Source organism: Euprymna scolopes, chromosome 21 (assembly GCF_053919585.1).
Source record: "Euprymna scolopes isolate OS-2025 chromosome 21, ASM5391958v1, whole genome shotgun sequence".
NCBI classification, from domain to species: Eukaryota; Metazoa; Mollusca; class Cephalopoda; order Sepiida; family Sepiolidae; genus Euprymna; species Euprymna scolopes.
Window position 1 is genome coordinate 52,537,718 of NC_136502.1, and position 21,208 is coordinate 52,558,925.

The 21,208-nt window shown below is 34.5% G+C and overlaps 2 protein-coding genes across 4 annotated transcripts in view; one reads left to right on the forward strand and one right to left on the reverse strand.

The window, feature by feature from the left end:
* LOC145242335 (uncharacterized) overlaps positions 1 to 21,208 on the forward strand; it is a 31,522-nt gene that overhangs the window by 1,863 nt on the left and 8,451 nt on the right. Inside the window, exons 1-2 of one of the 3 annotated variants that reach the window (XM_080105348.1) lie at positions 13,670 to 15,020; positions 18,648 to 18,753. The exons of 1 other annotated variant lie outside the window; for it this stretch is intronic. The gene's annotated coding sequence lies outside the window, so the exon portion shown is untranslated. Of the gene's footprint in view, positions 1 to 13,669; positions 15,021 to 18,647; positions 18,754 to 21,208 lie in introns of those variants that run through there. One more of the 3 variants, XM_080105347.1, reaches the window with a different exon arrangement.
* Positions 10,962 to 11,795, reverse strand: LOC145242806 (uncharacterized). Its single transcript, XM_080105935.1, has one exon. It carries the CDS (start codon positions 11,793 to 11,795, stop codon positions 10,962 to 10,964), a length of 834 nt encoding a protein of 277 aa, XP_079962061.1.

Genomic DNA, 21,208 nt, shown 5'->3' on the forward strand with positions numbered 1-21,208 from the left:
ATTTAAAGTCAATACTGAAAAGAAATAATTCGGAGACGAGAATTAACCTAGCACCATTCAGTTCTGCTTCTGCTTTAAATTACTGCTGATTGCAATCAGTTAAAATGTCGGATTGCCTTTTGTTTTGGTTTTGGTTTTTTTAATGTAGGAGAAATTCTGGACACGGAACAGATAAAAATGAATTTGCATTTTTTATGTGACACGTGGTTTATACAAAGTCAGTTGTTCATTAAAGAGTTTAATTTTTCTGGGCTGGTGCATTTACCACTAACCTCTCCCTCTTGAATAGAGTTCAAAAAAAGGTTTAAATCTAAATGGTCCCACTTTATCAGCTAAGCTCCAACCTTTGCCCCATCGTGACAATGTTGCATATCTGTACCTGTTTTACAAATATTATGTTTGGAATGTGCTCTGATGAACTCATTGCACTTGTGTCCCCTCGATGTACATATCCCCAACAAACCTGCTTAGCAACAAAATCTCACTCCTCCCTTCACTGTTAAGGTTACTAAATGCCAGAAAGCTTTCTACTCTAATAGTTTCTTTCGTTGAACAGCTGGAGCTGAACTTTATAATTCCCTTCCTGCTACCTGTTTCCCTGACTCTACTGATGTACAGAAGTTTAAATGTAATGTAAACCAACGTCTTGTTAATCTTTCCTCGGCACGGTCCCAAATAGTAGCCCGTTACGTCCAAGTGGCGATGCCTTGTTAGGGGTGAACGTGAATAAAAAAATATTTTTAATTATCCAAATTTAAGTAAAAATGCCACAGGTAAATACAACAACGGAAAATGGCAGAATAAAAGTGACAAAAAATGCTAAATAAGAAAAAATGGCACAAGTGAAAAATCTAGATGAAAATCTTGCGAATTTACCAAAATCTTGGATGCAATACATAAAATCCAAACATTCAGAAATTTGTTAAATTAAACAGAAATTGAAACAGAAATTACGTTTATATTTAAAAGTATTGAAGTTCCTCAATTAAATCATCCACCACCACCCCATCCTCCAAAAATTAAATTTTACTTTTCTCGGCGAATACATGTGGAAAATAAATGAGATACTTACAAAATCCACTTTACTTACTTAGAAATAACAGAATAAATTTAAAAACACAGCATTTATTTAAAAACACAGCATTTATTAAAAAAACAGCATTTATTTAAAAACACAGCATTTATTAAAAACACAGCATTTATTTAAAAACACAGCATTTATTTTAAAAAAACAGCATTTATTAAAAACACAGCATTTATTAAAAACACAGCATTTATTTAAAAACACATTTATTTAAAATACAGCATTTATTTAAAAACACAGCATTTATTTAAAAACACAGCATTTATTTAAAAACACGGCATTTATTAAAAACACAGCATTTATTTAAAACAGCATTTATTTAAAAACACAGCATTTATTTAAAAACAATGCAAACAGAAGAAAAACCTTTTATGCATGAGATATTCAGCTCCATAATTTTCATGTAAAGCATATGATTCATCATTTAGAACTGTCCTAGGAGAAAAACCATGCTAATACTGTAATGAGTGTGGATCAATATTTTCATATTATTCTTCTCTAACAAATCACATACAAACCCAAAGTAAACATAAACATTATTCGTGTGGAACATGTAGGTTATCATTTTCTCAGAATAGTAAGACGCAAAAAATTACAGTATAAGAACATGAATGCCTACTGGAGAGAACTTGAATGCCTATTAGACAATATCCTCTGATGTCTAATCTCTCTCTTTACGGGTTTGTCAGGACAATCTGGTATGAGGATACTTTCCCTACAAGTAAACCCTGACTAAATATTCAAAATCACATAATATTCGTGGCTCAGAAAATACCTCCTTGGTATGACTAACCCATACTGGCGTTTACAAAGAATGGTGCACCTTCTCCAAGTAATGTTACCTCAAGCAATATTATGAAGCTTGATACTCTGCCAGACTAGATGAATTCTTGTCCTGGAATCCAGTAAGTAAGAGAACACAAGAAAGGCATAAATACACGTTTAAATAGTCAATTGGGGAGAGGGAAATAATGTTCTCAAATTCTTTACTAACTCAGTATTTGTTAGGTATAGAAGAACTTTAATGGGACATTCGAATATCCATGTATCTCATAGATATTATATGTATCTCATATATATTATATGTATCTCATATATATTATATGTATCTCATATATATTATATGTATCTCATAAATATTTTCTGTATCTCATAGATATTATATATATCTCATAGATATTATATATATCTCATAGATATTATATGTATCTCATAGATATCATATGTATCTCATATATATCATATGTATCTCATATATATTATATGTATCTCATAGATATTATATGTATCTCATAGATATTATATGTATCTCATAGATATTATATGTATCTCATATATATTATATGTATCTCATATATATTATATGTATCTCATAGATATCATATGTATCTCATAGATATCATATGTATCTTATATATATTATATGTATCTCATAGATATTATATGTATCTCATATATATTATATTTATCTCATAAATATTATATGCATCTTATATATATCATATGTATCTTATATATATTATATGTATCTTATATATATTATATGTATCTTATATATATTATATGTATCTCATAGATATTATATGTATCTTATATATATTATATGTATCTTATATATATTATATGTATCTCATAGATATTATATGTATCTCATAAATATTATATGTATCTCATATATATTATATGTATCTCATATATATTATATGTATCTCATATATATTATATGTATCTCATATATATTATATGTATCTCATTTATATTATATGTATCGCATAGATATTATATGCATCTCATAAATATTATATGTATCTCATATATATTATATCATCTCTTATATATCACATGTATCTCATATATATTGTATGTATCTCATATATATTATATGTATCGCATATATATTATATGTATCTCATATATATTATATGTATCTCATATATATTATATGTATCGCATATATATTATATGTATCGCATAGATATTATATGTATCTCATATATATTATATGTATCGCATAGATATTATATGTATCTCATATATTATATGTATCGCATATATATTATATGTATCTCATAGATATTATATGTATCTCATATAGAGATCAATTATTAGACTTAGGAAGATGGCTCCTTGATTTTTGAGAACTTAGACTGAAGTAAAATGAAAAATAAAAAAAATGAAGAATATTAAAAGCTGGAGTGCCTTGGCCGTCAACAAGACCCAAACAAAAGAGTCAACCATCTGCTCTTCATGGATGGTCTCAAGCTGTATACTAGTTCAGACACTTAAGTCAACTCTTGCAGGTGGTGCACACTTTCTTCAAAGATCTTGGAATTAAGTTTGGCCTGGACAAATGTGCTAAATGCTTCATCGGAGCTGGGGAAAAAGGTCCCAATGGAAAAGATATAGCTTCATAAAGATACTGATATCAAAGACCCAGAAGAACAGAAAAGTACAACTACTTTAGTATAGAAGAAAACAATTCAATAACATTGTCCATGAAAAAAAAAGCATTATACCGGTTATGGTAAGGAACTAGTAATATATTTTTCTCTTTTGTTCACCCCAAACCAGGCATATTGTCACTTGGACATAAGGAGCTTCTATTTGGCCCATGTCTGCAGGGGACTATGCAAGGAGATGAATGAGATGTCTGTTTGCATTACATTTAAATTTCTGTATGTTAGTAGTCAAAGAAACAAGAAGTAGGGACGGAATTCCATAAATCTAGCAATCTGAGGGAAAAAATTATAGAGAATAGCTTTTCAGCATCTAGAGATCTCTACAATGAAGGAGTGAGATTTTACTGTTAGATGCTAGATTTTTTCGGGAATATATACATTGAGTGGATACAAATGCAATGACTTCTTCAAAGCACATGTACAAGTACTTGTAAAACTGGCACAGTGATGTAACATTGTGGCAATGGATTGGAGCTTGGTAGATAGTGCAAAATATATTAATACATTGGCGACTCGTTTTTGGAATCTGTCTTGATAAAGTCATGAAATAAAGACAAAATGTTGATTAATATATAAATAATTTTCTGTTTTTCTTTGTTTATTTTCCTCATAAATATGTAAATGGGTGTCTATGTGCTTTTACTGCACAGGCCGTGATTGTCCAGATGTTACATGATAAGGGCTGTCCCCTTTTCATGTAAGTATAAAAATAGAGAGATTACTTAAAATGAAAATAAAATGAGAGAAAGCAGAAATCGAACCCTGGACATAAGTTTTAAAGAACAATAGGTTTAAATGGAATGTCCAGTAAATTGTTAATTCTGATGAAATAAATAATAAATAAACTATTCATTGTTAAAAGAATGTGGATAATAAAATATGGGTTAAATGAATTAGATATGTAGGTTGAATTCCTTTGTGAAAATAAAGAAAAAATAGGTTATTGAAAAATCAGAATGTTCGGGAAACGTGCGACTCGTGCATGTGATGGCACGTGAGTTTGATCACGTTGGCCGGACATGCATGGATTTCTCAATATAGGAAGTGAGAGTTAGTTAGTTGGAGACAGTCAGTGAGAAACTCAGAGAGCGTCTGGGGATTCGAACGTCTAAAAGCGAGACGATCACTTTGAAACTAAAATGTGAAACTTTGAATTCTTGATGAGAAAACCCCGGCCGGTCGTGAAGAAATAAACCCATCATGTGTTTTGATAAAACGTCATCTTGTGTTTGTGATTCTTACAAAAAGGTAAAGTGAAAATTGTATTATATGTCTATATGTCTGTGTTATAAAATGTCATTACATACACGTCTCGACATCTCATATCCACAATGTAAATCTACATCTCATATCTACACTAAGACTGTCTGAACACTATCTCCTCACTCTAAGAGCTTCACATAGCAACACATCTATTAACCTAAGAGCTTTCTTCTTCTACACGTCTAAGAAATGAACATTTAATATATAAGAATCGTAATAACATGAACAATCTCTCTCACAACATCCCTCTCTAGAACTCTTACAACAACATCTCTCTCTCTCTCTCACTAAGATACAACATCACTTATAATAAGACTCTCTGTATGAAACCCCTATATGTAACACAGTTTCCTTTGTCTGATTTCAATGCATGATTTTAACAACCGTTGCAGTATCAATCATGTCTCGATTGTTGTTGTAACAATATAGTCGATAAAAAGAAAATCACGACTCAAGTTTAAAGCAAGTAACAATGTTTTAGTTTGAAATGTTACACAGATACATGATTTTTCTACAAGTTTCGACCAAATCAAAACATAAGTAAAACAATGAATCATAAAGATGAGACCAAAGAAAACTCAACTAACTCGTTCTGCCTTTCTGTTATAATATAGAAAACGTGTAGATCACACTGTGAGACCACTAAGGATTATCAGCTGTTAATCTATAGGCATAAAAAAAAGACTGGCTATGCGGTTCACCATCTGGTATGAGTATTACTGTTGGAAATCTCAAATGAATCATAATCACCACATGGAACATCGTTATATGTGATAAATCTTCTGTATTTTGAATTTCGTCTTTGAAAAATTATAAGAACATCGTGAACAATGTGCATGTAGTTGCATTAGTGTATTAAAGATTGTATAAAAACATGAATATTATGAATGGGTCACCAGTTAGCAAATGTTAATTCAACAACAAGAATTTTGGAACTTAAACAAGAAAACATAAATTATCAGACAAAATATAAATATCGATAATTTTGACATAGATGTTAAATATACTAAGAAAGACCAAAATTCGTTGAAATGTTTTAAAGTTCTTGCATAAGAAGTAGATAAAAAGGTCAGAAATTTTGTTTCAAAGTACTAGTGTGTGTGTGTGTGTGTGTGTGTGTGTGTGTGTGTGTGTACTTTCTGGGTGGATGAATTATAGTCTTCAAGGGTGGGCGTTGTTGATGGTTGAGGTACATCACAGGTATCACCCAAAATAACTGTGAATGTGTGTTCACCAAGCAACTGTTTTATAGGAATTTCTTAAGTTTGTATCATATTATAAATCTGACACAGAATCGTTGTAACTGCTGCTAGCGTGAGATGGACGTGTTGACAGGTTGAGAGACTTTTAGGCACATGATAGTACAATAGGAACTGTAAAAAAACAAAACAAATTGCAGGCGTTGTGTGGAAAGAAACGGTAATAAATGCCATTTATTAAAACCAGAAAAAAAGCTGAGTCGAATTTCTTCTTTTGTTTGTTTTTAGTTTTTTTGCAACTGACTCAAATACAAGGTCTTGGGTTCCGATGTTAAAATATAGTAACACTTTTGAAGAAGATTAACAACTACATTATATTGTTACTTTTGAAGTATCTGATTTTTATTGGTTGGAATTATTTTTGAGTTCATCCGTTCCTGTGAAAACTAATTTAAGTTTAAAGTAATAAAGATATCATCAATTTCTTGGTGGTCTCTCTTCCCTTATGTAAATATTTCTCCCATTGTAAACCTGCTGTCTGCATACATTACAATTATGCATCTCACTAAACATGGGTTATATGCTGCAACCCTATACTACTTAGTAGAGATTATGTTAACTAGTATACATTTCGTTGAGGTTACATAGTATATGACAAGATGATCTGGCAGCAAATGAAAATAGACTCACCTGTATATGGCATAAGTGAAGTTGGTTACTTCCCTAGACAAAATGCACTAGAAATGCAAGTGACAAATGATATTACATAAATCTGATATCAGGCATTCGAAAGACAGAACAGAGTTTTTAGTCAGTTGGAGATGGGAAGCAAGACAGACGACATGTGTCTGAAAATGTAGAGTGAATCTAAATTAATGTTGTCTTGAGACTAAGTTAGAAAAAACAAGTTAACACGTTATCAGAATTAAATATAGATCTCTCCTACCATAGACAATTTTTCTCAAAATAAAACATTTCAAAGCCGATAAGTGTCCATTGTGCTTTCATGTGTGAATAGATTCTTGAGTTTTATATGGGATCACAGCCGTGCATAGACAATCGGAGAATGAAGACCAGCAACCGTGCACATGTGTAACTTTGTATTGTTGATTTCCTTCTTGATTACTGTTAGGTGAAAACGCACATGTGCACCCTATGCATTTATTGCAATCAACATGTAAACTGTTTGTTAATCATTAAAATGTTACAAAGGTAGTATTTCACATGTTTACACACACACACACACACACACACACACACACACACACACACACATATATATATTTATATATGTGTGTATGTATGTATGTATGTATGTATGTATATTATTCCAGGTAAAATATATTCAATATATATATAAATATATATATATATATATATATGTGAACAAATGATTAATAAAACATGTTAAAAGACATCTTGAAAAAGAGTTAAAAACATATTTAATTTTAAAAAGTAAGCACAAGATAAGTGGATAGTCCTTAATCCGTGGAGTTTCGAAGAAATACTCTCCTTCTCATCAGAGGGCAGGAATTAGCAAAATGCGGGATCGGATTTTGCATGTAAAAGTATTTAATGAAACTACAAGTAAGTCACAGATCTTAGTTGGTTACTTGTAGTTTCATTAAATACTTTTACATGCAAAATCCGATCCCGCATTTTGCTAATTCCTGCCCTCTGATGAGAAGGAGAGTTTTTCTTCGAAACTCTGCGGATTAAGGACTATCCACTTATCTAGTGCTTCCTTTTTAAAATTAAATATGTTTTTAACTCTTTTTCAAGATGTCTTTTAACATGTTTTATTAATCATTTGTTCATATTTTAAGCTCTATTTCCTTTTCGGTTTTATTGAGCTTTTACATCTGGTTGAGACTACTTTACTTGTAAATATTAACTCCTTAATATTTATAATATATTTTAAGTTTACCATTTTGATTACCTTATTAAACTTATTGTAATTTTTATTTATATTTATATATATATATATATATATATAGATATAGATATAGATATATATATATAAACTAATTATTTTAATATCTACAGACAGTGTTTCATACATTTGGAACTCATCAGTGCCAGGATTTATGATTACAGCCAGTCAGGAGATTCGAATCCGGCCACAAAGTGTAGCTGAACTGAACAACACTGAGGGTACCAAATGCTATGCACAAGTACCACCATCATTTGAACCCGGAATCCGTACAAGGAAAAGAGAAGGGAAGAAAGATATGCAAATCGTGGTACTGTCACAATTAAAAATCTGTATATAAGGACGTTATTTTTTTGCGAGAGGGTCAGAATGTAATCGTGATTTTGTGACGATGACGAAAAAGAAGAAAAAGAAGAGTTGAGAAATCAAGAGAAGGTTGCTTTACACAATCTGAGTCATTTTTTTAGTACGAGAGACGGATTTTTTTTATTCACCGAGTTAAAACATTAATTTTAACACTTTAAGCTATTTCGGCCATTATCATGGTGAAAATACAACTAAGCAGCGACATGGTGAAGCTATTTACTGGCGAGGGGGACGTAGTAGCATGGCTAAAAATGTTATGGTTGGTCGCGAAACTCCAGAAGATATACAACGTGGCAAGTCTGTTTCCATTGTACCTGAAGGGAGATGAATTGGTCCTCTACTTAGAAATGGGTAGGGTTGACCAACTGGATGTCGAGCGGATAGGGACTCGATTAAAGGAGGCATACATGGATGGTGCGATCACTGCTTACAGGAAGTTAACCACGGTGAAATGGGTTGGTGAGCAGGTGAACATGTATGCCAACAATATCAGACGATTGGTTGGACCGGCTGGTTTTGAGGGAATCAAACTAGAACAACTTGACATCAATGAGGGATCAAAGTTATCACATGGTTGCAGCCATGAGTCCATCAAACTGTAATTCTGCTGTTCCTGCCAGAGATAGCCCAGGCACAGAAGTAAATTGCTTCAAATGCGGCTGCAAGGGTCACATAGCAAGAAATTACTGAAACCATGGAATGCATTGTTACTGATGCGGCAAGGTTGGACACTGGGCCTAGAACTGTTCGAGAAAACGAACAAGGGATGAGGTATAAGTTCCAGCCTACTCCCCTATCAAGATGTAAATGCGGCGCTCCTTGAGATTGTCATCTACATCTTAATGGAATGCGGTGTTCAGCATTAATTGACACAGGATTCTCACATACAAGAATAGACGCGAATCGATGTCGATCCTGGAAGACAGCAAAAGTGGACGTCGTGACTATTGGAAGCTCATCCCTATGTGCTGCGGAAGAGGAGAAGTCACTATTTCGACTAGCAATGGTGACTGTGTTAGGGTCGATGCTCTGGTGGCGCATGGTGTAAACCACTGGGATTTGATCGGTTGTTAGGGATCGATGCGATAAAAGCATTGGGGGGCATCACTGTTGGATGTACGGGTGCAGTCCCAATCGATATCAGAAAATTTTCCACGTGTGCAGCTATCTCTATCAGTGGAAATGGGCAGATAACTGCCCACTTGAACCACTGCATAATGGAGGGCCAGAATATCGACCTGAGAACGATGCAGGGCATATTAATCTGGCTGAATTGAATTCCGTGTTGAAGGGGATTAACTTATCGCTCCACTGGCAGACTAAGGTGTTGCAACTTAAGACCGACTCTGCATGTGTGCATAAGTGGGTGTCAGAAACTCTCAGCGGGAAAGCATGAGTTCATACCAAGCCTGCCAATGAGATGCTCATTAGAAGACGACTCTCAAAGAATTAGTGAGAGAATATGAGCTCTCAGTACACATGACATTGGTTGCATTAATTCACGACATGGCTGATCAGTTGATGCGTGTACTACAACAATGGTTCATGCCATGAAGAAGGATGCGGGACCTGGGGGTTAATAATAATGCCATAATCTGTCAATCTGTGAAATAACTGCTGCAGATGCTGTAAGTCTTCACGTTCTGATGCACTTGCCACGAGGAGATCGTCGATATATGCATAGACGAACGGTAGTCCTCGCAAAACTGCGTCGATAAAGCGTTGAAAAGATTGCCCTGCATTACGTAATCCAAAAGGCATGCGTAAGAATTCGAAAAGGCCGAAAGGAGTTGTGATCGCAGTCTTAGAAACATCCTCTGGGTGTACGGGAATCTGGTTGTACGCGCGAACAAGGTCGATTTTGGAGAACACTGTTTTTCCGTGAAGCGAGTTAGAAAAGTCTTGCAGATGCGGAATAGGGTAATTGTCCGGAGTAGTGCGACTGTTAAGTGCGCGGTAATCCCCACAAGGGCGCCATTCGCCGGCTGATTTTTTTGGCACCATGTGGAGTGGCGATGACCAATTACTATTAGAGGGTCGAATAACGCCTAAATCCAACATGTGCTCAAATTCTTGTTTAGCCACCCTTAAACGATCGGGTTTAAGTTTGCGCGGGCGCGTGCTCACAGGCGATCCCCTTGTTTGGATATGATGAGTGACATCGTGTTTAACTTTGTCACCGTTAAACGTAGGACGAGTTAATTCCGGGAAACCTCGCAGCAAATCTGTATACAGATCCATGGTGTCTTTACGTATAACTGGGCTGATCTCGGTCGACCCACTGATTATGCCTTGCACAGAACGTCCAGTGTTATTATCAATGAGTTTGCCGCGTTTGACATCTACAAGGATGCCGAAATGGTGCAGAAAATCCGCCCCTAAAATCGGAATGGGTAGCTTTGCGATGATGAAGACCCAACATAGTGTGCGCTGTAATCCAAGATTTAATGTTATCGATGTCTCTCCGTAAGTAGGAATGGAGGAGTGATTCACTGCGTGTAGAAATAAGTTTGATTGAGGATGCTTCTCTTTCACGAACTTCTTAGGGATGATACTGACTTCCGCACCGGTATCAACGAGAAATCGTATACCAGTGGTTCTATCAGTCACGTACAAGGTGCGACGAATGTTGCTCTTGCCAGGAGTGTCTGCCGCTCCTACTGCCTGGCCTGGGTGTTTCCCAAGAGACGTTTCTTTGTATATGAACATGGCTGGTGGCATCGGTAAGCTCTTTCACCGAAACGCGCGTGGTACTTGCAGAGCCCACTGCTGTTCTGGGTGCTGCTAAATCGCCGGGGACGGACTCGCTCAGTGGGGTGCTTATGCATTTTTGGTTTGAGCTCGAGGCCACGTAACTGTTCACTCAGGTCGTGAATCATTTGAGCCTGTCGCTCTAGTTCCTCGCGTATATCCGTGAAGGGGTTTGCAACATTAGGCAGGGCATCGTTAGAGCTGTGCGTGTGAACTGGGGCTATGGAAACGGTCGCGTCCATAATTTTGTCGGCTAGGTCCGCTAGCTCCTCAATGGTTGTGGAGTCATTCGAAGAGGCGAGTATCATTTGAATACTCGATGGCAGTCTATTAACGAAAAGTTGTTTAAGTATGTCTGGCGGTAGTGAGTTCTCACCCATCAACAGCTTCATACGTCTGAGTAACTGAGACGGTTTCCGCTCTCCGAGTTCTTCTTCTACGAGAAGTTGACGAAGGCGTTTCTGCTGTGAATCGGTTGTCATACGAATCAATTCCGATTTGAAATAATCGTAGCTGATCGATCCAGGGGGTGACATGATCAGGTCGCGAACCTCCGCCATTACTTCATGCGTTAATGCGGCCACCACATGGTTGAATTTCGTCACATCGCTCAGGATCCTTTGCGTGTAGAACTGGGCCTCTACGTGTGGGAACCATAATGTTGGATCGTGCGTCCAAAAAGGAGGAATCCTCAAAATAGCCTGAGTAGCCGTCGTTGAAGGAAGCGCCTCACTGTCCATCGTGGGGAACGCGTTGAAGAGAATGATGACCGCAGAAAATCTCTGTGAGATCCTTTACGCCTAGAAAAACTGATGTGCCGCTAAGGTCGACATGTACGTCATTCGGCGTGCGCGTGGTCGCTGAGAAATTTCCCTTGTGTGATTACAGGTAATTCTTCCTTATTGATAATATCTACAATTCCTTGCATGTTCTGCCAAAGTCTGACGAAAAAAAGGGGTCACCAGTGAAGCGAGGTGCTCGCTGGGCAAAACAACAAACAGCTCACTTAAAATTAATTTTTCAAAAACATTAATAAGAAAACAAATATTTAGAAAAATTAATTAAAAACAAATAATCAGACTTGGCTTGTTATAAGAGGTGTAAATTTATTTGCCCTGGTGTATCACACTCGTGTTTATTTTGAGTCCGAAAAAAAAGAAGAAGAAATCCTTCCCAACTGGTCGAATGTTTTTGGCGTTAAGTTGGAAAGAAACGATGAATTAATTTTCTTTAGAAAAGTCGTTCGGGTAAGGAGCGGAGTGAATAGATAAGAAGAATGTTTTTTTTTTTTTGTGTGGTTTCACCATTGGAACCGGCACAGGGTGTGTCACGCATGAGCGACAGAGCGTGGCAGTAACGCGTCTTACTCCTCTGGTGTTCGCGAGCAAAAAGAGAGCGAGAGACTCCTCGAATTTAACGCCACGCCTTTTTTTTGTCTTTTTTTTGGAACTCTCCGGAAATGGTGAATGTTCAATGTCACTGTCAGAATTAGTTCCGGGGTAGACGCTACAAACGAATATCGCATATATTTTTTGCGCAAACACGCAGTTATCCATATTTGAAGACATTCAGTATCCATCGTAATCCTTATCATTTTTAATGGCGGGTATCTTGTTTTTCAATAACGAAAAAACACCAAAAGAAGCTAAACATGCCACATGTAATTGGAATCCCCCCCCTCTCCACCACCGGCGTTGTCGCAAAAGAAAGTAAGGTTTATTGGAGGGGGATGTGGGAATTTCCAAGAAATCTTGAGCGAAAGGAAAGAACGTAAAGAAAACACCATAAATTAAAAACAATACTTAGAGTAATATTTATTAAAATAGATTAAAAGGTAAATATTATCTTTCGCAACAACAGAACAGTAAATACCGACCACTAATATGTTTTATTATTGGGGGTGGGGTATTCGATGTTGCAGGCCACAAAATCAATCGAACATTTACGGTTTGCATGGTATTAACCCCTTTTAATTGATCTAAGAAAAGAAAAAAAAAAAAAGTTTTCACGAGCTGTTTACAAAAGCATATTTTATGTTTTCGTTCTTCTTTTTGGGGAGGGTATTCAAATATAGAACTTGTGTACTTTAACAGGTGTTTCTGCAGTTTAACTAACCGTTTTTCCATGGAGGCACGCCACAACACACCTGCCCCCGCCCCTCCATGGAAAAACGGTTAGTTAAACTGCAGAAGCACCTGTTAAAGTACACAAATTCTATATTTGAATACCCCCCCCCAAAAAAAATGAAGGAAAACATAAAATATGCTTTTGTAAACCGGTTGTGAAAACTTACTGACAGCAATATTTTTACTCTTAAATGAAGTGAAAACTTTATTTTATGAAAAATATTTCTTGTCATTTAAAATGTCCCCCATGTATTCATACACCTTGTGAAACGTTAAGTGACTACACGCGTGAGCGCATTTTAGTAAGAAAGTGAAAATGAATATAATTAAGAAAGTGAAAAAATTAATGTAATTAAGAAAGTGAAAAAAGATTGTTCGTTTTTATATCGGAAAGCGGAAAAATACCCGGAAGGGTGCGGGAGGGGGGGGGGTATTCATTTCGGTATTGAAGCCGAAAAATGTTTTGGGGCCATGTTTTGGCTCTTTTGGTTTTTTTTCCTAAATGGGAAACAAGATGGCCACCAGCAAAAACAATACTAGTGACGTTGGATACTGAATGTCTTCAAATATGGATAACTGCGCGTTTGCGCAAAAAAATAAATGCGATATTCGTTCTCAGCGTATCCGAAAACCGTACAAGTCGACAAATTAGATGGGAATGCGGAGGAGTCGGTAAACTAAAAACATACCATTTTTAAAAATTTCTTTCCACCTCAACATTAAAAAAAAAAAAAAAAAAAAAAACACTCTTTAAAATGTTAATGTGTGAGGTTTTCGGATATGCTGAAAATTAATATCGCATCTAAATTTGGGCCAGACAAATAGTTTTCTGGATATTAATACCTTTACTGTCCAATGTAATTCCATTGGTGGCCGTATTTCTTCAAAACTGAAAGGAATTAATGCATGTTACAAAACACTCCCCTACCCCATGTTGAGAATCGTGAACGCCATTAAGTAATGCATTGGAAAAATGTCTTACTATCCAGAAAACTACTTGTCAGTGCAAAATTTAAATGTGATATTCGTTTTCAACATGCTTGTGCACCTATACAACTCGTCATTACAAGGAGTGGAAAGAAGTAAAAATTTGCCGAAACAGAAATGCATATGCTGCTTCTGTCTGCACTGCATTTAATTTCGTAATTTTAATTCGTTTTATTTTATACTATTGCACTTTTATTTCTTATTGAAATAAACGCTTCATAGTAAATTAGAAATAATAAGGTATAAGTTATGTAAAAGCGAAAATCACAAAACAACACACATTTTTTTTTAATATTAATATTGAGAAGAGATATTGGATTTTACGGTAATACAGGGTGACCAAAAAACAAAAAAACAAAAGCTAAATGGAGAACCTATTTACTATGCCTCCCCACGGGACAGAGTTAGACACCAGGGTCGTTTTTTAACGTGGAGAAAAGGTAAATAAATAAAAATTGTCTCAGTCGTGAAGGATTTCTCCTCCACTGAAAGAGAACAAGAAAAAGAAGTGCAGCATCTGAAGAACAGATACTACACTTTGATCTTGACCAAAAGGCAAAGACCCTAGTGTTTTGATGTGATGTTTTGAATATAATAAACTAGTTATGACCAAAGTTTCATTCCATTTTCGGACAAAACACTAAGAAACGGGGCTTACTTAGAGTTAATGCCCGTTTTTTTAGTCACCCCACTGAAAGAATTTATGGATTATCTCCCTTTGTTGACTCATCAATTTACGAATTGTTTTTTTTTTAGCCCGCTTTTCATAAAAAAATGTGTAAAAAGTACTTAGTTTAATTGTTATTTGACTGTCTAAAAAGAGAGAGATAGAGAAAGAAATGCTTAAAAAAGGTAAGTCAACTAAAAATTTAAACGTGTTTTCGATATACGCAACGATTATTTTTACTTAAGTTACAGCCGTGTTTTAAACAGACTAGAAGTATCCGTTGGGTCACAATCAGTAACTACTGTTTGTTGTACTTTGATTTTATTCGATAATTTATACATTGTGACGTATTAGTATTATAGAATCACTCCAGACTCTGATTGGGTGTTTTGCTTTCATTTTTATTTATTTATTGTGGCTTTATGAGTTTTTCAAGTATTAAATTTGGTACATGGTCATCAGACAGGAAGTAAGCAAGAGCGTTTCTAAGATAAACGAATAAAATACGAAACTTATTTGATGGCTGTAGTGTTTCTGTGTGTGTAATTTGACTTTACCACTCTTATATCTTTAAAGTAAGGCTAATATTTGTTTATTTGTATACTAGGTCAGCATTTTAGTTATCTAATCTCACACACACACACACACACACACACACACACACACACACATATGAATATATGTTGATTGTGCTGTGAAGCCAACAAACAAAAAAAAAGGGGGGGTTAAAAAGAGAATAAATAAACAACAAATAAATGTTACCATAGCCAATAAACGTTACTTTTCTACCTACCTAACTCATTTTGGTAAAACTATACAAACACCGTGACAGCGAATTAACCCTACCCCTAACCCTAACCCTAACCCTAACCCTAAACCTAACCCTAACCCTAACCCTAAACCTAACCCTAAACCCTAACCCTAACCCTAACCCTAACGCTGTCACGGTGTTTGTATAATAATACCCTCATTTTGTGTGTATGTATGAGGGGGGGAGGGTCAACGTACTTTTATAGACACCGCCAAAAATGGCCGAAAAATCAAATTGTTGTTGTTTTTTAAAACGAAATTACATTTATTAAAATCCATTATTTCTGAGTAACTTTTTTTTTTCCAGAAAGATAAAACCCTGAATTTTATCATATAGAAAACAGAATAATGTAAAACTTTTTTCTACTATTTTTAATTAAATTTTAAATGTTAAATTTTCCCAAAAAGTTAACAATTGACATTTTTTGTCTTGCACAAAAAACGTACATAAATATTTAAAAAAAAAAAAAAAAGGTTTTTGAAATAATTAATTTATTTATTTGTTGTCTAACTAAGATTTAGGATGATTTTCTATGAGAATATGCAAAAAATATTATAATATAAGTACCTGGATTTCAAATAATTCCACTTATTCATATAGGCAACCAGTTACTTCGTGTCGATCTAGACAATGTTTACGTTTGTACTTGGTAAAAAGCAAACTATGGAAGACCAAACAGGACAAAAAAAACTTATTTTTCAGTGACGAAAATTTCAATGTATTATTAACGCTGAGGCTGGCCAGTACCACATGGGTGACCATTTGTATGAGTTTGGTTTTTAATGTGTATGTGTGTGGGGGCCAGGCTCCCCAAAATGGTGGGGGGCAATTTAAAGCAGAATAAAAAAAATTATTTCAGCGCGTTCGGTCCAGAGTAATCAAAAGGCGGCAAACGTTTTCAAACGGGATGGAAAAAAATGATGCTATTTTTAACACAAAGGACACAATATTTATCGAATTTTTTTTTGTATCGATTATTCAAAGCATGCCCTGTTTAATAATGGTCATGCATTATTCGGCTCGCTAAAAAAAATTGTTAATTTATTTATCAAAGATTTTAAAATGGCTTTTTTCGTATAAATATTAATTTTTTTTTTTTTTTTTTTTGCTTAACTTAAATTAATTATTTTACTTAACATATTCACCGAATTTCACACTTCAAAACTCAAAAGCGGGATAATTAAACGCAATCGAAGTTTTGATATTCAGACATCAAAATAAGGTATGCAAACAAGTTTTTTTTTTTTTTTAATTTATAATCTCGTCCCTTACAACAACATAATATGTTTTGTTCAGTTTCAGATGATTATTTTAAGCATATTTGGAACTCCCTCAAAACAAGGGGTGATTTTTTAAGCAAAAAAGATATATATATATAAATATTGTTTATGAAAAATAAGTACACTGTTATAAAGTTCATTAATAATCGCTGAAAATTTCATATTGATTGGATAATTACCTAATTTTTGGTAGATTTTTAAAAGACGGTCCGTCAAAAAGTACTTACCTGCCCCCCCCCCAGTTTTGGCGGTGCCTATACTTTTAAAAGCTTTTTAAATGCTACTTTTTCATCTGAAATTTCATGTTTTACAAGGTGTTAGCCAACAAAAATAGCCTCTGACACATGAAAAATGTGGGCAGCCATAAAACGTGAATATTTGAGATGAAAAAAAAAGAGCATTCAAAACTATTTTAAAGCACAAATAAATGAGCCAGGTAGGCAGAAAAATAACTTTTATTTTATATTTAATTTTTTCCTTAGTTGTTCAATCTAATACAAATATCAATATTTATATTAATCCCAACGAAAAACTCCGCGGAATAAGGATCTTTGACGTATTTTGTCGAAAAATAAATTTTACATGTAAATTTTGGTTACGGTTATGCTTTTTGTTAAGTGAAATTGTGTCCGTGTCTGTGTCTGTGTGTGTACATTTCCCTACCAAACTACTCTGTCAATTTTCAGTCTACAGACTCAAGATTTGACATAAGGGGTATTGAGATTTGGAAAACATATTTTAATCAATTTTCGGTCAGACATTTGGCTATCAAGAGGTCAAAGTTCAACGATTTAACGATTGAAAACTCTACCAAACTCCTCCACCTTGGGTCTTAACACTTGAAATTTTAGATGTAGGTTACTTGGACATGGATCAAACTTTTTAATTTGATTTGATCCCAAAACAATAAATATTAAGGGGTGAAAATTTTGGGCAAAGTTACAAAAGATTTGACCTCTGCGATCTCTATCAAATTACTCAGCCAATTTTAAGGTCTAAACATTTGAAATTATTTATAAAGTGTATTCAGGCATAGAGCAAGCGTTTTAATCGGTTTTTGGCCAAAGATTTGGCTGCCAACGGTTCAAAGTTCAAAAGATTTGACCTTTGCGATGTCTAGCAAACTATTAAGTCAATTTTGGGTTTAAACATTTGAAATTTTACATAAAGAGTATTCAGACATGCAGCGAACTTTTTAATCAGTTTTTGGGCGAAAATTTCGCTGTGAAGAGGTCAAAGTTTAAAAAGTTGACCTTTGCTGACTCTACCAAACTCCTCTGCCAATTTTTTGTCTAAACACTTGAAATTTTAGATGTAGGTCACCTAGACATAAGTAAAACTTTTTAATATATATATACATATGCACATAAAGTTATGAACAGTACATAGGGCCCGAGCAAAGCCAGGTTGAACTGCTAGTATATATATATATATATATATATATATATATATATATATATAATTTCATAAGCATAAAACACTAGTGTCTGTAGGTGTAAAAGTGATTGTTAATATTTATTTTTAAAATATGATTGTTAAAATCCCATTTATAAAATACTGTTAAGCTGTCTTTAGGGGATTTAGAAAAGTGGTCAACCTAAGAGTGAATACAATACTCTTACATCCTGTCATTGAATACGCTTTGACTGCTTAGAGTTTATGTATGCTGATTTGCCATTTATAGATATTTAATTTCACTCAATTCTTGTGATAATTTCCAGTGGCCTGGCAATAGAACACCAGCCTACGAAATCAAAGGTGACTTTGTGACAGGGTTCGAATATCTTGACTGGCAGTAATTATCACTTCCTACACTGATGATTGCATGTAGGTATAACAATAATTGTTAATATTGATTTTAAAAATATTCTCGTCTCATATAATATATATATATATATAAATATCTGCCCAGAGATAGTTCAGTTTAGAAGTCAATTTTATAAAGCTGTCCAACACATACCAGCATGTAAAATAGATGTTAAACTGAATACCAAAAAGTTTGTAAACACTTGCAAAAAAAATGAATCCTTAAAATAGAGACCATCATTTTCCAAGATTTTTTACCATTGATTTGCAAGCTTTCAGATCTGATCAAAATACCATTCAGATCGGTTCAAATCAAAGAATTCTTGGCCTGCTTCCTCAACTTCATCAAATGAATCCAATCGACAGCCCTTCAGAAATGTTGCATGTGCAGAAAAGGCTGTAATCTGATTGAGCACAGTGAGGACTTGTCTTTCGTCTTCCTTGTGGTGTGTGGCTTGACATTGTTCTGCTGCATCAAATTGCACATTTGGTTGATCAGTGCTAGGTACTTTTGCTTCAACTTTTTGTATACCTGCCCTAGTTACTTACAGTAAAGTTCGGCACTGTTGACACAACCATTCAGAACCAATTCAAAATGTACGATTCCTTACAAGGTCCCACCAAACACACAACATGACTGTCTTGCTGAATCGATCTTGTTTTGGAACCGGCAGTGTCTCTTATCCTTTCTGAACCTATCGCTTGTGTTGATTGTGCTACACCAGATAGACCCATTTCTGATGTCACAATGCACTTCGCAAAATGCTGAGCAATTGGCATAAATTTCAACTTTTCTGTTGGCTTTTCTGGTTGAAAAACTTTTGATAAAAACTTGCAGCTCACTTATCAATTGCTTTCAGGAATAGAAGAATGAAGATCATTATAACAATATGAATGCAAAAAATGATTAAAAATTGCATCAATATTCAATTTTTCACAAGTGTTTAAAAAGTTTTGGGAGATCCTGATATTATCATGATATACAATATTCAAAATTGATTATATAATGTAGTAAAAATTAATATTTTAAAATATTTCTCTTCAATCTTTGTTCCAAAAATATATTAGTGCATCTAGTTTTTGCTTTACTCATTTCCTTTTTTATTTGTTTTTTTTGTTTGTTTGTTTTGTTTTGTTTTTTTTTGCATTTCAATAATGTCTTATTTACTGACCTTTTTCATAGGGACAGTTTTCTTATTTCAGATTTAGATGTGGGATGATGTCATAATTAATTTGACGTTGCTTCAGATGATATGCATAAAAATGTGCAAGAACATCAAAATGGTCCCTCAGGTCTTCTTCTGACATTTGACTATGGATTATTTGTCCAATGTTTGATATTAATCTTGAGGTATTGATTGAGATTGGCTGAAAAATAAAATGAATATCATTTAAAACATAGCTTCAGATATTTTTGATTCTTCAAACTCCCGTTCTTTAGCATCATTCACACAATGTTTTGGTTAATGTAACCTCTGAAGGTTTTTAAACTCATCCTTAGGTGTAATCTCATATGGTGACATTAGCATTACAAGCGTATGCTGTATTTTTGTGGACATTGGCAATATTACATACATAATGTCCTTCAACAAGTCATATCTTTTTTATTTGTTGGTCAATTTTTAAAAGAATTACATTGATGGAAAGAGAATAATATAAGCATTCCAATGATGTTAATTTCTTTTTCTTTTACGCCTTCAATGTTTTTATGCTCCAAGTTAAAAATGAAAAAACGGTAAAAAATGACAACAGCAAAAAGGAAAACACTTTTTTAAATGTTTTCATTTTATATGTTACGTTTGGAGACATATGCACAGGGTTAAATTTGATGTGATATGGCTGAAATTTTATAGGCTATATAAACAAAGAAGACAATATGGTTTCCGTTCTGCTAGATCTACAGCAGATGTGCTTACAGTTATATCTCATAGGATTAGTGAATCTCTCGACAGAGGCAACCTTTCTAGGGCAATTGCTCTTGACATATCAAAGGCCTTGTATAGGGTATGGCATAAAGGTTTACTTCACAAGATCTCCAGCTATGGTATAGCTGGAAATGTCTTCTCAATTATTAAATCATTTCTCTCTGATAGGTTCATAGGAGTAGTAGTTGATGGGCAAAAATCAGAAGCTCACAGTATAAAAGCTGGAGTCCCTCAGGGGTCCATCCTGGGCCCAACTCTTTTCCTGATCTACATTAATGATCTTCCAAATCACATCCTTACATCATTCGTAGACATTTTTGCTGACGACACTACCATCTATGGTAGCACATCTAAGACAGTAAACGACCAAGTTCTCTCCGATTCTCTCTCCTCTGATCTTGATCACGTTGTACAATGGGGAAAGGAGTGGCTGGTTACTTTTAATGCATCTAAAACCAAGCTTCTATCTTTACATCATAAACGTTCTGATCCCCATCTGGCATCAATTAAAATGAATGGCTCTCGTCTTGGGGAGGCCTCAAGTTTTGACA